Source organism: Hypomesus transpacificus, chromosome 5 (assembly GCF_021917145.1).
Source record: "Hypomesus transpacificus isolate Combined female chromosome 5, fHypTra1, whole genome shotgun sequence".
Classification (NCBI taxonomy): Eukaryota; Metazoa; Chordata; class Actinopteri; order Osmeriformes; family Osmeridae; genus Hypomesus; species Hypomesus transpacificus.
The window spans coordinates 7,426,645-7,444,679 of record NC_061064.1 but is presented as its reverse complement, the minus strand read 5'-3'; the positions used below and the strand labels follow the sequence as shown (position 1 = coordinate 7,444,679).

At 49.2% G+C, this 18,035-nt stretch overlaps 1 protein-coding gene and 1 non-coding gene across 2 annotated transcripts in view; one reads left to right on the top strand and one right to left on the bottom strand.

The window, feature by feature from the left end:
- Positions 1 to 428: 428 nt before the first annotated feature.
- auts2a (activator of transcription and developmental regulator AUTS2 a) overlaps positions 429 to 18,035 on the bottom strand; it is a 44,690-nt gene continuing 27,083 nt past the window's right edge. Inside the window, exon 3 of the mRNA XM_047020960.1 lies at positions 429 to 1,229. Within this exon, the coding sequence (XP_046876916.1) occupies positions 864 to 1,229 (366 nt within the window). The 3' untranslated portion in view covers positions 429 to 863. The remainder of the gene's footprint in view (positions 1,230 to 18,035) is intronic.
- Positions 16,244 to 16,316, top strand: trnav-aac. Its single transcript has one exon. It is a non-coding gene; the product is annotated as a tRNA-Val (tRNA).

Here is an 18,035-nt window from a genome sequence, read left to right as displayed (position 1 = left end):
GCGCCACACACTCCCTCGCCGCACACACACACCCACATGCTTTTGTCTCCTCTTGCTCCTCTCTCTCTCTCTCTCTCACTCTCTCTCTCTCTCTCTCTCTCCCTCGTTCTCTTTCTTTCCCTCTCTCTCTCTCTCCCTCTCTCTCTCTCTCTCTCTCTATTTCTCTCTCTGTCTCTCTCTCTCTTTCCCCCTCTCTCTCCATACTCCCAGCCTCTAGCCCATAATCCTCGACCCTCCCTCCAGATCTGACGTCAGCCACGGTGACTAATCTCTAATGTGCCTTCTATTTTATCAGCGGCCATCATTGATAATAACAGCCTCAACCAATAGACAGCCTCATCATCAGTCGTCAGGGAGAGAAACGACACAGCGCCCCACCCACCCCCCCCCCCCCACCCCCCCACCCCCACCCCCCAAGCAATGTGGCAATTTGCTCTAATTGCAGACAGTGAACAGGAGAAGCCGTCTCCAAACCTAATGTAACATTAATTAAGTCCTCGGATTAGAATCTGAAATGAATCTCACGCAGCAAGACGGCCCCTCTAATGATCCGGCACGATTAAAGAATCCATCTGAGTTTGTTCTAATTGTCTGCGAATAGAACATCTCTATTGCGCAACGACGCTTGACGAAGGCCCGGGTTCAAAGGAGCTTTGTTTCCCTTATCATGCTGCCGGTGTCACTACAACAGGAGCATTCCCCACGGTTTACCATGAGAGGATCCTGTCCGTGACGTCATCCGGCGATCCAGATGCAAATCGTGTCCACCTCTAAGTGCCATTGATGGAACCATCAGGCCTGATCAGGATCACCAGACCTGGCCCCTGGCACTCCACAATGTCACCCAGCATCCGCTTGTCCTTTCAGGGAGCAGAGGAAGAAAGGACTTCCCCCCAAAAAAAACAAAAAAAAGAGAGATAGATAGAGAGAGAGAAGGAAACCCAGAGAGAGGACAGGAAGGAGAGAAGACTGACCGTCCGGTTCTTCTTCTGAAGGTGCTTCTTCTTCTTCTTCTTGCCGTAGGTGCGGGCCAGGCGGGGGTTGTTCTCCTGGTCCGAGTGCTGGTGCTGGTGGTGGGGTCTGTGGGGTTTGTGGTGGTGGTTGTTCTGGCGGCCCTGGGCCTTGCAGGGCTCCAGGCTCAGCCCGTTGGGGACCCTCGGGGGCCTCTTCTTGTGCAGGGGCCCGGCACGGTGGGCCTGGCGCTCCTGCGGCTTCAGGGTCATGTCGTTCTGGACGGAAGGAGAGAGAAGAACAGAGGTGAGTCAATACACCAGACCGGAAAATGCATCGCTAAAAATACAACCATCCAGGCCACAGATGTCACAAACAGATTTATTTACAGTCGGATTCTCAGTGCCTGAGATGACAGGCTTGTTCAAATGATCCGTTTTCCACCCAGGGGTGAAAATGCACTACAAAAGACGTGGTGTTGATCAGCACCACCGTATCAGTGCTCTCCAGTGAGCACAGCTCAGAGTGAACACCGCACTACCTACTGGGGGAAGAAAAGGGGGGGGGGACGACCCCTGTGGGTCGCTAAGCGCTAACGACGCGTTCCATTTAGACGTCCTGTCACCGGAGCGCCTTCAGAAGCCAGGCAGAGCACAGTGTGTGTTTAACCACATAGCTATTACCGGAGCAAGGCGGTCCATTAAGGCCTGTTTAGTTAGCGTGGAGCACAGGATCCTCACACTGAGAGAACAACAGCTAACGAGGAAGCACTGGGAAAGTTCCGTCTGTCAGAAACCCAGCAGGAAGCATCGGGGGGGGGACACACACGCACACAACATGTCTTAAACTGTCGTAACATTTCCAATATAGCGGGGTATTTTTCTAAATAGATGGAGCAATGTCGGTTGACTGAAAGATCAATACGCCCACTCATCTGCCGGAGGGAGGTAGAGCACAGCGTTGTACGATTCCCAGAGCAAAACTTCTGGAACAAATCAATCCCATTGTTTGCGAACGGGAACTTGGTGGGTTCCACGGTGTGCCGCGCCAGGCTAACAAGCCCCCCCCCCCCCCCCCGCCAGGTCTGGCCCACCCTCTCAGTCAGAGGCCTGGTGGGGCAGCCGCCATGACACGTCAGTGTGGACGGCCGTTCGCAGGCCCAACACGCCACCGTCAAGGGGCAGGTGTGAAACTACCACGGGCCCGCTAATAAGGTGTCGACGCCCTGTAAAATGTCCGCAGGTGGACCGTAGGACAAACCTGCAGACTTTTCGTAAGTGTGGAGTTTTTGGTGGTGGTGGTGGAGGTGGTGGTGGTGAGCTGCTAAAAGATTCATCGGGACGAGCGAGAGAAGGGGGTCAGCCCTGCGGAGAACTGACCTGTTTCACTTCTCGTCGCCCGCCACCACCGGTATCCACTTTACCAGCAAACTGATTCATTTCGACGGCCCACCTCATACGAGACACTGTGAATCCAAATGGATTCAGATGGCTGCCTAGAAGTCAGCAAAAATAAAATGGCCTCCATTTGGGCCTTACTTGGGGACTTGGCCACCGTGTGATCTATCTACCGGCATGTTCACAGGAGATTCCTAACAATGACATCACTGTCGCTGTTGACTAATCAGAGCTGTTGTATGCAACAACAACCCAGCACACCAGGGCGTGTCCTATGGGGCGGAGGGCAGTTAAACATCTGAGACAGGCCGTCTCCCTACGCAGCGTCTGCTCCATGAGCGAGCGGAGCGGTCGGGCGAGGAGAGAGAGTTCAGCGAGAGTGCTGCTGGCTCTCTCCTCCTCGCTCTCTCCTCAGCTGGCTGCATGAGTCTAAATAATAGCCTTTTGTTTCTCCCCCGTCACCCGACTCGAATACAACAAAATGACACGCATTGTCAGCCTTGTGAAATGAGTGACAAACTTATGAGTGGGCCGAGAGGAGCCCCATTGTGGTACCTTTGTGTGTGGTTCTAAGCCTTTTAAACCGATTGGACGCGGAAGGGAAAACGAAGGCTCTATCCCCTGGGCATGTCCCCGCCACAATAGCGAAAGACAAATTCCAGATCTATACCATTTCTCCAGAGAGAGGGGCCATACGTTAGACGTTTGGAAATACTGCAGCAAAGCTGTTTACGTGCTCAATAGCGTATGAAATGCGTTTCCCTTCCTGTGGCAGGCCCAGGATGAATGTAGAACATTGTACTGTGCTGTACGCCTGTTTCACATAAAGCAGGCTAGGGCAGGCAGTTTCACAGACGAGAATTGGAACGGTTTGAGAGATTGGAAAGCCAATATCAGCCCAGAAAGAATATGTAAGATTGGACTTGGTATAGACGGAAAGAGATGTTTGCTGGACCCGACTGGGGCGTTATAAGGTCCTGCCTGGAACGCCTACACAACAACAACTTGTTAACCAGTGATGATGTCAAAGAATATTGTCAGACATGGGGGAAGAAACTAACAAAGCTGATACTGTTCACACAATGAACTTCCAGTCACCTGTAACCTTGTAAAAACTTTATTCACCTACGCAAAAAACCGCCTTATGACTGTCGGCGGCTACAAACGATAGCAAACACATTCAGCTCCTGAACTTTCCCCCTCCACCCCTCCAACCCCCAACACAGGGCTGTAATAACTTTGAAAATATCTCTAGAAACAAAAACCAGGCATGTGTTTGATTATCTGCTCCTCTGCGAGTCCCCTTGGCAAACTATCAAGCCTTTCTTCTTTTTTTTCCTTTTCTCTTCCCTTTCCAGAGGTTTCAGTTTCAGTGCTTACATCCCGCTTCACTTGGCGTCTCCAGCTCTCTCTCTTCCCCCCCCCCCCCCCCCTTGGTCTCTCCATAAACACTGCTCGGCCAAGCTCCTCCATCCCCGCGGCACTGGAGCACTCAGCTGGCCGTCCCTGAGCGCACGCCTGTGGAGGGCCTAACTTGGAGCACTCAGCTGGCCGTCCCTGAGCGCACGGCTGTGGAGGGCCTAACTTGGAGCACTCAGCTGGCCGTCCCTGAGCGCACGGCTGCGGAGAGAATCAGAAACGCCGTCTCTCGCCTCGGCACGCCTGCTAGTTCTTTAAGCTGGAGGGCGCACCATCGGGAGGCTGCCTCTCTTCCCCGGACGATGTGAACCAGTCCACGCGGACAGGCCTCAAGAGCTAAAGGCATAGGCCCAAGTAAACAGCCTGGTGAAACTGGTCGACGCGCAGGTTGGATTGGGTCTGAAGCGTGGAGGCTTGCCGTGTGCCATGCGCTTCTCACGGCCTGTTTTACAGAGTTGTGGAGGCGAGCTAAAAGCCCATGACATCACCGTGGGAGACCACCCAGACATGGTGGAGGCTCTCTCAGTAAATCTGACTCCCAGTGCAGATCAAGACAGCCCAGCAGGTTCGTCCAGGCTGGAACAGCAACACACATACAGCCTACAGTAGAAACACACAAACACACACGTCACACAATGTTGGCCCACAGTTAACACACTGAAATATCATACAACACATGCAAAACACAGAGATTAGATGGTGAAATATGCTCATTGAGCCTCATAACCAGTTGGCAATGCCACTTGCTATTCTGCATCATGTCTTGCCCACTGGCCTACATTACACAGTGGGCCAGCTGTCTGTTTTCAGTTCAGAAACTTAACACTGCATTAAGCAGAGAACTGACTGTTTACTGTAGAAGCCAAACGCCAACCGGTACACAGGCATGTCTCTCTCTCTCTGTGTACGAGAGAGAGAGAGAGAGAGAGAGAGAGAGAGAGAGAGAGAGAGAGAGAGAGAGAGAGAGAGACAGAAAGAGAGACAGAAAGAGAGACAGAAAGAGAGTGAAGAGCCTGTTCTGTAGCTCCCATTAGCTCGCCTGTTCTGTAGCTCCCATTAGCTCGAGAGTACACTAGGTGCATAGTCATGCTTTAGTCATGCTTTCCACTGCATGTCTAATGTATGACAGGACTTGGGGACGGAAGAGACAGACACCAAAGCAGCAGCTCGTTTCAGAGTACATCAGCGCCTGGATGAAAAGGTTGAATAACGATGACTCATGACCAGGGAAGCGAGAGGGTGCCACAAAGAAACCACTCAATGATATGTGGAGGGCGAGAGAAAGAGAGAGATCGAACAGGGCAACCTATGTGGTGCTTAACTTCAAATCCAATAAATAGAAAACAGTTACTCTCAGAAGATTCCAACACCAGCGGTACTGAATGCGTACTGTTAAATACCGCTGCCTCGACCTGTAAACATGTCTTCTGTTCCCACGGAGAGCAGAATGACCTCCCACATGCGAGGGGATCCGACGGCTGCAGGAGCTGCAGATGAGTCCCCCCCAGGCACCACTTACACCCCTGTTTATCAGTCAGCCTTGGCTCGGTCCCGCCTGTTTATCACCGCACTTAAACACCAACAGAGGGCACATTGTAAAATATGTGGAGCCGGTAAACACCTATACACACAATCATACACACAATCACACGTCAGGGCCAGTTTTCTGGCATGTGTCTTATCACTGCCGAGGCACATTTTCTTTCCCTCAGTCGAGGTAAACAGATCTTGGGGGAGGGAGGGGGGGGGGGGAGGGAGGGGGGGGGGGGTGCTCCTGGGCGGAGCCATCTGATTGTGTTGTGGGTTGTTCTACAGCTAAATCACCGCGAGCCCCATTCCTTCCCCGGAGCCTCGCGGGACCGTCTGCCCAGACGGGGAGTCCTGATCTGGGCTGAGATTCCATTTGTATCTCTGTTATTCTTCTTATCGGGGTTCCTGAGAGCCGCACCATCAGTCGGCCCCGGCAGACAAAAAACGAAAGCTGCCAGGGGGCCCCCAGGATCATATCAAAGGCAACCATCAAACGGCTGCCGCAACCCAGGTTGCTGGGTGGGAACAGGCGATGCCTGACAATACGGCAATCTGGAGGAGGGGGAGGGGGGGGCTACTATTTCCTGTCAAGCAGCTGAAGCTGCTCTCTGACTCTCGGTGTGCCGAGCCCTGCTGATCTTTTCAGACGTCAGACTGACATGTTTGTCTGTTGCGTGTTAAGCATTGGGAGGAGGATGGGGGGGGGGGGGGGGGGGTGAGTGATCATGAACCTGTGTGTGCTGGGTCTTTGCCACAGCGCCGGCTGACCGAGCCAGGGTCGTAGATAGCTACAGCTACAGCTACAGCTAGCGCTAAACGGACCAGAGAGCCGTAATGAGGCAACATATTCAGCGTCAGGAGGACGAGCCCACAACATTTACACTCATTAAATAACCATGAGAAGCAGTGTTCTGGATCAAATTGAAGAGATACAGCTTGTCAGGCTGTTTTTCTGATGTTAATGATCATGTAAACCACACTGTGCATTCGCCCCAGAATGACATCTGAGCAACATAAACTGACAGATTGTCTGTTGACAAGCCAAAGGATTCCCTTCAATGTAAAAAACGGCATCAAATGCTGCAGGTGGAGTAGCTCCAACAGGTACCAACACAACACACGACCTGGAAAGGCTCACAAAGTAGGTGGAGGACTTTATAAATCATTTATCATTTTCAAATAACAATTCGGCCCTAAAATAGACTTTGCTCTAGTCACAGATATTCATTTTATAAAGGTTAACGTTGGAGATAATACTCTTGTTTGTCAACACAGAATTGTGTGGTTTGCCTCACTTGATTAAGCAAACGACTCAAATCTCTTAACAATCGTTATGTTTATCTACATAAACAAAACGTATGTAGGTCTTTACAAAGAACAAAATAACACGAGTAGCAGATTCCCGTGAAGACAATTAACTTGCAGTGAAATCAATCGAGTCATGGGTGTTTAGTGGATTCCCCTCTGAGGCCATAGCCCTCAGTGTCGGTCATTCCCTCTAATGGATGACATATGACGGAGTAAATTAAGTGTGTGCTTGAGAGAGCACGGATGAATCACTCTCTGCCAACGCACCGGTTTTTGCTCTTCAATCAAAACATTTTCATTAATGAATTATTTGAATAACCAGGAAAAGCATGTGTTACTGGAATCACCATTTGTAAAGGAATCGCTTCCTACTTTGTTGGAGCGTCAGCGTGAGTGGAGAAGGAAGGTTGAAGGTCTGTGCCAAAAACATCTCAGCGAAGAAATAAACGAAGAAGAATTCCAAATCAAACATATCCCGATAAATTAACAAATAAGCCCATTTAAAAGGTTTACAAAATAAAAAATGTCCCATACATCTCTAGACAAACAGGATCGCTATATATTATTGATGGCAAATATTTCTGAGAGCAAAATAAACATTTCACAAACGCCCACCCCTCCCTTCCAATGTTGTGACGACCAGCAGAGTCGCAAATTTCGTTTCCTCCCGGTTCTGACCTACGCGGGATGCCAGAGCTAACCTTGGTGTGCTAACTTCAAAGGGATGTAAAACTCATGACCAAACCGAAAACTATTTAGCCTACGTGTCACATAATATTGTGGTTTCAACCGTGCAATAGCCTAAACACCTAATTATCGAATGAACGTGTGTAACATCATGTTTTGGCCCCAAACCTTCGTAGCGTAGTATGATTTGTTAATGTTATTTTACTGTAATGTTAGGGGGGGGGGGGGGGGGGAGTCATTGCATTGTGTTTTATTCACACAATGATATATGAACCGCCTTACAGAGAACTATGATCAAAGTGCAGGATGTTGAGGTCGTGGAAACATAACAATTTGGGAAGTGTCATTGATAATCAGATTCATTTTAACTAGTAACCAATACAGGCATTCATTCATTCATTCCCACTTTTTTGATCTGTTGAATTAGGGTTATGGGGGGGGAGGGGGCGGGGAGTTGTTGAGTTGTTTTGTTGTGTTGATTTGTATTGTTTGCTATGGTGTTTTTAATGTGTGCCATGGATTGTTTTGTCTGTATGTTGGCCTTCAATTCCCTTCGGGAACATAAATAAATGAATGAATGAAACGTACATTGAGTAAAAAGTGTGTTTACGTACTTTTAGAAGTACGGCCTACTGTACAGAACATACACAGGGCCAACTGTACAGAACATCTCGTAACATGACAATCATCCACTTGAAGTTGAAAGGAGAGGGAGAGAGAGGGAAGGGGCGCTCGGGATGAGCATAACATCCGGTTCAGATCCTGGGGTTCTGAACATCCAGTGGCAGGCCGATCAGGCCGAGCCTTAGCTCTCTGCGTCACCACCCCTGTGACGTGCTGTTCGTTCACCGTGCCTGCTATGGCAGAGCTTGCATCATCATTGTCCTTGCTCTCTCCCCCTGCCCTCCTCCCTCGCTCTACCATTCCCTCGAGACTTGTCTGGGGAAACAAAGGGAGGAGGGAGAGAGAGAGAGAGAGTAATCCTGTTTAGCCCACTTTCGTCTACTCAAGAGTACACCCATGCTCACTGACTTCGGCACTCAAGATAACACGTCTCTCCTCAGGCCTCTTTTGTCTCTTAAGAGAAAAATAAACGTGTTTGTCGACGGCGGTGAGGCCAGGACAACAATCACGGTACAAACACCAACCCCTCCCTTGGGATGACGGCGGAAAGAGAAAAGCTTGATATCTCCTTCACCCGGGCTTTGAGACCGTCTATCACACACTCCTCTGTGATTCACTCCAGAAAATTGACTCAGGGAGAAGGGAAGATGGGGCGACGTGGAAGGCTTCCAGTCTTGATGGTGTCCATTCCCCTCTCTCTCTCTCTCTCTCTCTCTCTCTCTCTCTCTCTCTCTCTCTCTCTCTCTCTCTCTCTCTCTCTCTCTCTCTCTCTCTCTCTCTCTCTCTCTCTCTCTCTCTGTGTCTCTCTCTGTCTCTCTGTCTCTCTGTCTCTCTGCCAAAGCAAACTGCTGTCAGGGCACAGGAGCAGGTCTTTCAGCGGGGAAAACAACTGAAATTGCAGCAGTGTAATTTTGCATCTTTCATTCGCTCTCTCGCTCTGTCCCTCTCCCTCTCTATCCGCCACTGTGTTCGGGTTAATGGCTTTCGAACAAATGAGCTTGTCTCTCTCTATGTGCACTCCAGCAGAGGAGTGGTTAGCACAGATATTGGCCCCAGCGTTTTCCCACAATGGCCCTGGCCAGACTACACCAACCACCACTCAGACCTGCCCACACATCAGACCAGCACAGGAATACCACCCCACTGCCTCCTGTCACCACACTGCCCTGGAAAAACACACAAAAAAAATGATCATTAAGCTTTCCGGGGGGAGTGCAAGTTAAGCGTCTGCTAAATGAATAAATGTAAAATGAATAAATGTAAGCGGGCAAGACGCTTGCCTTTTTTTTTTTTAGAAGCTTGAGAAACCCTTTCTGCATGAGACTGTCCTGTGTATGTAGGTGGTGAATAGAACGCCCTCGCTCCTCACCAGTACTACCAGTCTCGCCCCCACTCCCACCCATCTCCCCCTCCGCTACAGTGATGTGATGTTTCTTATGGGACAACGCCGCTTCAGCCGAACAGCCGAGGTTGCTAAGCAACTGGGTACAGAAAGCAGATCATTAAACTGCACTGATGCTCACTCAGTCCTCTTGCTGATGTGTGTGTGTGTGTGTGTGTGTGTGTGTGTACTTGTTGCTCAATCCAGCTAAATTAAAATCTTGAGTGTTCCTTCAGGAAGACACCATTACCATTTTGAGGGAAGTCATATATTCAACTGCTTAAGTTTATGTCAACCAACACATTCATATCACTTTCATAATTGAAAGTCTAAATTAAAACAGCCCAAAAATGTAATTTGACTGTTCACTGTTTAAATAGTATTAGTATGTTGCCCCACAAAAGAAAGGCCTTTTACTATCCATGCATACCCTTTGCTTTAAGTCACAGCCCTATAGGGGCAAATCACCTCTGACTGGACCAGTCATCGGAAAAAAACAAAAGTTTATTTACAGTTGAGTTAGTTATGACCAACTTGGCTTGGAAAATACACCGATAATTCAACGAGCCATACATCTTTCCAGCTCGAGAGACAAGACACCGTTACTCTTCACAATGATACGTGCATTGCCCAGACATGATTTACGTCACGGCACTGTTCATGTTGAGTCGCATCAACAGGCTCTGGGGGGGATGTGTCTCTGGGCCTGACTGTGCAGGTTTATTTCCTGCCTCCATAAAGGCCGTAAGCTGGGCCTGCTACACTCTGGAGAGACGCCACTTGCACTATTTATAGCCTGTGGACATTAAAGCTACAGGGTAATGTGAACTCGCTGGCCTTCCCCTTCAGCTGGTAATTAGAACCAGAGTGAGAGCTCACCGTTCCGAGTCCTGAGGGAGAAATAGATGGCGAGACGCACAGGGAATGTGCTAGAGGAATATCATTCCTCAGCCTGGACAAGGGAGCCTGAAAAAACAGCGGATCAAAAACATGAACGATGGAGGTGGTCGTTCACAGTGACTCAGAAGCACTGAACTGTCGATAGAATGGATTTGGACCTCAGGGACGGAGGGAAAAGGCCACAGTGAGTGTGTAGAAACACGGTATGTCCATCTGGGACAACAGAAAACTCACCAGAGTTTGCTCACCAAGCCAATGATTTTCATATTGAAATACCCAACAGAAATGATTACATCTGTGGAGTTGAAAAAGATCAAGCATTGCTGCCCAAGCGACAAAGAAAACCAGTGGTTACACGTAACTCTTGGACAAATAAAAAGAACCTGGCTCTAATCTGGAGTGACACCCACTCCTACATTATATTTCCTACCAGCACCCAGGAGGGCCTGAGGCCTCCATGTCGGCTCTGAAGTGTTTGGTTTCCTCCTTACATAAACAGACAAGATGGCTGATTTATCAGCAGTGACAAGTGTTTGTCCAACAGTGTCACTGACAAAGCAGAGTTGATGCCTACTGATGGTGTTCTTCACACCCTATGCTCCTGAGAGCCTTGTCTGCCCCAGTGGAGAAATCCTTCAACATAACAGGAAGCCCTGCCACGTGGAACTACCTCCGCCTTGGCAATGACATCGCGGACGCAGAATGGAGAACGGGTCTTCATATCAGGCCTTTAGCGGTTGTCTTTCACGCAACACAAGTCCCTCTCTACTGGTCAACGCCGGTCACAGACGTATTAGACTTTCCTGTCCACTTATCTTTTGTAGATTTTCATCCAGTCAGTTTTATGGGGGATGTGCTTTCAGTTACAGATTTACAGATTTGACAATAATTTACAAAACAATCCAAACGCCAAAGCACACAATGTATACACAAGACTATAGATGGAGGCTTAAGGTACGAGTTAAGCTACATGCAAATATTTATAGACAACATTAATCTGATTAAGGGATAAAACGGTATTATCTGCTAAGAGCTTTGGCAGCCTTGTCTGACCTGATTTACCTGTATCTGCCAACACAACCATCACGTTTTCTCTCATCTCTTGTCCCGTACTCTCTCCTTCCCTTCGACACACTCAACCATCACATTTGTGGAAGCAACAATTTGCAAATCCAAAATGGGTTAGATAAAGTGCCAACGATACAGAGCTACATAATAAGGAAACACTGGCAAGCAGCTAGGAAGAATAACTAATAAATATGTTAATTGGGTTAGTATTATTTGTATGCAAGTACTTAGAACACTTCAGCAGGGAATCCTAAAATAAAGATTAGGCTTCCACGGTACAGCATTGTGATTGTTACAAAAATGTTGCTTTGATAAGAATAATTCCAATTCAGCCATTCCATGCCCAAGGTTTCTGGTTGGAGTTTTTTGCTCCCTAGAAATGACAAAATACTTCTTACCAAAAATAAAACCATTTGACACTTTGGAAATTTCAAAAACCCTTTAAAAAAATGTAAAATGAACTCTCTGTTTGCAACTTGAAAAAGGACACCAGAAGTGTTCCATCCACAAGTCCTTCTCTGAAACATCTGGTGCTATGAGGGCTGCTCAACCGTGTGGGAGGTACTGGGAACTGAACAGGCAACAAAAGAAAACACCCAATGCCTATTTGTTTTGACTAAAGTCCACAACTCTCCTGTGAGGCCAAACTAACATCCCACACCTCTCAGCCGTAAAAACATTGCTATGATATATAGCTGTGTCCTGCCTCCCTCTCTCCCTTGCTTCTTCTCTCTTCCTCTCTCTCTCTTTTCCCTGGAGCTCTGGATAATTATTGCTCATCATAGTTGCTAAACACCATGCCGGCACAACCTCAGTGCAACACCGGAGGGATAATTGCCCTCCCCCCATCCACCCCCTCACGGCCACTAACCACCCCCCTGTGGTCAAGTGTGGCCATAGCTGTTTAGTCTATCCCAGGGAAAAGAGAGGCCCCTTCACACACTGAGGGGGGTGTTTATACCCCACCACCAACACCACTACCTCCTCCTCACCACTACCGGCTAACACAGCCACGGAGCCCTATAGTATTGTTAAATTCACTGACTGGCCGACTATTTCCTGTTTTACATGAGTCTGGCCTGACCCTGTAGAATGAGAGGCTGCAGCTGCACTGTCTCCAACACACTTCACAAGTCAGTATGTATCCTCCAGCCCAAGACAGTGTGTGTGTGTGTGTGTGTCTGTGCAGGAGACATGTGTGGCGTGTCAAACTCGAGGGAGAGGAAGTAGAGGAAACATAGAGCAAAATAACAGGTCACCTGGCTCCAGCTGCCAGTCAAACTGAGTGGCATGGTGTGAGGGGCCAGGCCACTGAGAGCTCATTAGAACCCAATGAAGCAGCTGGGGGGGAGGAGGGGGGGGGGAGGAGGGCTCTCGTATGGAGTGTCAAAACAGTCGCTTAACCCCTTCATCTCTGTCTGTCTGGCCACCAAGTCCCTCGACAAATTCCCCTAAGAGTGTGTGTGTGTCAGTCTGCCTCTCGGGCTGGTTCTCTTCCTGTCTGTCTGTCTGTCTGTCTGTCTGTCATGACCTCCAGCCAAACCACCTCCACCCCTCCCCCGAGAATATGTTACCCACAGACACCTTCATGACATCCTGAGGTGAAGTGGCCAAGTCCTTCCAGCGTTTATCACCTCTTCCCGACTGTCCGTCTGAAATGCTGGGATGTCTGAATTACAGGGCCACTTGATTGCTACTGGATAATGACAAGCGCAGACTGCCCCCAGAACACCCAGGAACAAAACTCTGCAATGAGACGCGCGGGACCGAAGCGCCTAACAAAATGGTTCCCAGCATTTTGGCACTGCACTACATTTGAATCAATTTAATGTCTAAAAATAGTTGAACTAAACGTCTGTCCACAGAGGACTACATTCGATGTGAATATGCAAATCAAGACGTTTCAAACAGAGCTTCAATGTCTTAACGCTGCGGTAGGAAATTACACCAATGATGATCCAACTTAGAGCCTGCCCCCCCTCCCTCCCCGCCGCCCTTCTCTTTCCACCCTTCCTGATGCCATTAACGAGAAATTGGCCATGATTAACACTTTTTCCAGAGGTGGCACAAGGTATTATTAGGGAGCGACTTCAGAACAGTCATTATAAGCAGAGAGGGTAGTGGAGGGAATATGAATGTGGGTAAAAACACTGTAGTAGCTCGGCTGCTAGTGGTGTGTCATGGTGAAATTTCACCCTGCTATTAAACCAGGACAATAGAAGCAAAGGAAGGAAGGAGAAAGGGGAGAGAGAGAGAGAGAGAGAGAGAGAGAGAGAGAGAGAGAGAGAGAGAGAGAGAGAGAGAGAGAGAGTGAGTGATATAGATAGATAGGAAGAGAGGGAGAGAGAGAGTGAGAGAAAGCTAGATAGACAGAAGAATAGGGAGCGAGAGTGAGAGAGCAAGAGATAGACAGAAAGAGAGGGAGAAAAAGAGAGGGAGGGAGAGAGAGAGAGAGAGAGAGAGAGAGAGAGAGAGAGAGAGAGAGAGAGAGAGAGAGAGAGAGAGAGAGAGAGAGAGAAAGACTGAGGGAGACAGAAGACACACAGCATGTATATGGCTGTGTCAGAGTGTGTCCTTGGTAGTGCCTGTGAATGCGGAGCTTGCAGTTACAAGCTCCATGTCACTTCATATAAATCTGTAGCATCAGGCCGAGGTCAGCAGTTCTGAACATTAACAGTCTGTTTGATTGTGTTATCATCCTTACCATCCATCCCACTATATTCCCTGATGGCCACAGGGAGCTGTGCATTCTCCTTCAATCAGCAAATTCAGACAGATCACAATTATAAGAACACACATAGGTTAATGTACAGTCTGCTGATATGTCATACCGGTTTCTCGTCAGTACAGAAACGACAATTGGATTGGAATTAAATTCAGTCAAATATGATAAGATGTGTTGTCTGAAAAAATGTGTTGTGAAAACGAATATGAAACTCGTACATAGTGAGAGCAGTGGGGTAGTCACAAGGAGTTCTTTAGATCTCTATTACTTATTCTTTAACCAGGCATGAGTTACCTGAACGCATGAATTTCCGTCGGGAAATCCAATACGGTGAATTGAATTGCATTGAAATTCTCTTTAAAGAGTGGCAGTGATCAATCCTGACAGAGGGCCGTCTGCGTTAAGCACGGGATAAATGATGTTAGACAACAAGTCCAGGACTTCTGAACAAGGGAAAATTAGTTCCCTTTCAATTAACGGCACTAATGAAATACTACAGATGTGGAAAATATCATTAAGCCCGAGCAGCCGGTCTCATTCTTTATTACATGGCAGCGTTTCCCCTCCGCTCGTTCATCAGACAAATCAATTATTCTGACAGATTAAGCTGACTCAGGTCTCTGCCAAATCCTGTATATACTGTATAGATACCAGAGCAAGATAGAGAGTGAGATGGTGACAGAGACAGAAAGAGAGAGAGACAGAAGGAGACAGAGAGAGAGAGGGTTAGAGAGAGAGAGAGGGTTAGAGAGAGAGAGAGAGGGTTAGAGAGAGAGAGAGAGAGAGGGTTAGAGAGAGAGAGAGAGAGAGAGAGAGAGAGAGAGAGAGAGAGAGAGAGAGAGAGAGAGAGAGAGAGAGAGAGAGAGAGAGAGAGAGAGAGAGAGAACCTGGCAGCGGCTAAAATGTAGCTACAGAGAGAGAAGCAGGGGGGATTAGGGTGGGGCTGTGGCTAACAGGAAGCCATCTCCTGTAGCGTAGCGGTTATCATGTTCATCTGACTGCTACACACAAAACAACAATGCAGCAATCACTTCAGTATTCAAGCCTAGAGAGCGGGCAAAAACACCAGACAATCAATACGAGGTGCATGCTCGGGCCGCCCATTGACCCATGAATGGATGCTAATCTGTCAGAACACTTCATAAACCTCCCATGTATCCGAAGGAAGTCAACTGAACGCAGTCATGTTACAACCTATATCCTCTACCCCGCACACAAACACGGCCTTGTTAGCGGTGGCCAAGTGTGGTATCAGTCACCGTGCACCAGGCCCCCAGTCAGAGAGACCTCTGCTCGGCCTTTACCCTCCACTGGCTGAACACGCCCTCCCAGTTCCAGGGCATGGATGCCTGGCTGCCTTGATTTAGCTCAAAGCACTAAATGTTTATGGGGCCATGTTCCAGGGATAAGGAAAGCGGAGTAGCGCTGAGGAAATGGCTGCTTTTTTACTACCCGCACGACTACTAAGGAAAGAAAATGCACTAAGGTCTGACGTGGGAGCATAGGAGCAGGAAATATGAGTTCCGACTGTTGTGGGATGAATACCCAGTACGGTGTGTCTTGCATGGGTGGACTGTTGGGCAGGAGTGTCATGTGAGTGGCTTTGAGACTGTGTTCCAGCAGCCTCGGCCTACCCTCCGGGCTGCTCTGTGGCTCTGCTGTCTCGGGGGTGACACCGGGTGTCACCAGCACTCTGACCCTCAAAGACAGGCTATTCTATCTCCTGCCTGCCTGGCTGACTGGCTGTCTGGCTGACTGCATGTCCGTCTGTCTGTCAAGAGTTTCCCCCTGACTGTCTTTGACAGCTTTCAACCTGTCTCCTGCCGCAACATAGCAGGGAAGCTCAGAGTTTGGGTCTCTGCTATGCCAGCAGTGGGGTATGGACTGCTCCGTTTTCAGTCATTCATTATCCATAGTTGACCAACTGGGGCTTCTTTCACTTCGGCATGAAAGCAAGTGAGTCCAGCCCGGTCATCCCTTTCATGTCAGCCAGACATGAGTGACAGGGCTTAGTAGCGGTGACATTCTGCTTTAAAAAAAAAACAACCTTGGGAGGCTGTCACCTCTCACACATCTTGTCATCGAGAGAGACAGAATAGGAGGGATGAGACAGAAACTGCGCGAGAGAGTGAGGGAGAGAAAGATTGAGAGAGACAACTGGCAGAGTGCTTGATATTTAACCAAAAGGGGAGGAGGGAGAGGGAGGTTAGGGTTGGGGTTATGCAGGCGGGAGGGGGACAGAGGTGACAGCCAGTTCCCGTAGTGTAGTGGTTATCACGTTCGCCTAACACGCGAAAGGTCCCCGGTTCGAGACCGGGCGGGAACAGCGAACACTTTTGCCTAGCATGTGTTGAAAAGAATAACTAGATATTGCGGAGGACAGCGCAACAGACACGCGCAATTACGACTGTAGATAGAAAGGCAGCACGTAGACTAAGTGGGATGGAAGGCAGCATGTCTGGAGTTAAGCAAAAGTGCAGGGCTCTCTGGGGATCCGAGTGCGGGTGGGGAATACATATACTCGGCTGAACCAGACCACCCTGATCCACAATCTGCTAAAACCTCAGTCTAGGGCTTTGTAAAGATTACCGAGGAACTACGGCTGAATGAAGAGGGAGAAGCTGGACTATACACACACACACACACGGTATTGTGTGTGTATCCCTCTCTGAGAGATGAGCTAGGAGATCGAACGGAGAGAACAGAATGCCCTGGCGTGAAAATAGAGACAGCCGTTTGCAGACAAGTACTTCCTGGAGAGCCAGTGTGGCGAACAACAGAATTGAAAGTGAACTCCTTGAGTCCAGGATGCAACGGGGGAAACATTGTTCCTTCGTGTCACACAGTGCAGGACCGTCAGTGGGAGGCCTTTCATAACACGCGATGAAAAACTCTTCCTCGGACACAGAGCGGCAAAGAACATACACACACGCACAGATATGTGTATGTGTTTGTTTGTTTGTCGAATCTGTACCCTGGCTGACCGGTGGAAATCGCAACAGCGGCAGGGCTGTGTCCTGAAGGTGAGCATCACAATGAGCCAGACAGCTGACGAGACGCAGGCAGTCCCTTCCTTAGCACACACACACACACAGCTCTGTGAAACATTGCAAAACCCCTTTGAGGCCTGGAAAGAGCTCAGGGGCACAGACAGCAGAGAGAGAGAAAGAGAGATAAAGAGAGAGAGAGAGAGAGAGAGAGAGAGAGAGAGAGAGGGGGGGGGGGTAGGGGGGTGGGGGTGGGAGGGAGATACACAGAGAAAGAGGGAGAGGGGTGAGAAAGGGAAAGAGAAGGGGGGAGAAGGAGAAAAACTGATGGCTGTGCTGCGTAATACTAAGTGCTCCACGTGATCCGCTCACTAAACCAGCCGGCCTTACACGGACAGAAAAAGAACACCACGCCCGGGATGAGAGACCACCTTAACCCTCCTTTCCCTCCCCTTGGCGGGGCCCCAGTAGCCTGACAGAGCAGCCCTGGGCCCTACGGTGGCTCCCCTATACTTAGAGAGAGCCAGATAAAATAGGGGATTGCTACACGATCGTTAAAACATCACAAGCGATGGCCTCGGGGCCGAGCTTGTCCAGAGAGCTGAGCAGCCTTCAGGAGACCCTGAAGGAGAGCGCGAGCGAGGGAGGAAGAGGAGAGGCTGCTAGCACAGAGGATGTCGTCCTGATACCCTTCTCCTCACTCGAGTTCAGAGGGGAAAGCGTTCACATCTACTATTGACATCAAACAGGCTTAAATCAGTTTGGCCTCCCGTGCCTTTAAGGTCAGAACTTGAAACCGGCTCGTCGTCCATTTATCCCGGTAATCGGCTTCAGCAAATCAAGAGGCCTCTCTCCCCGGCATCGCTCGAAGCCTCCTCGCTCCGAACCCCACAAAGGACCCGACAAACGCCAGGATGTTCCTCTCGTCGAGTGAGATGTTTTATGCCCTGCCTCTGCGTTGGCCCAGAATCCCCTTCCCTCCGCACAATGGGGAAAATGGCCCAATCAGCTTTAATACAGCAGGAATTCAACAAGAGGATGGATTGAAGAACCGGGGG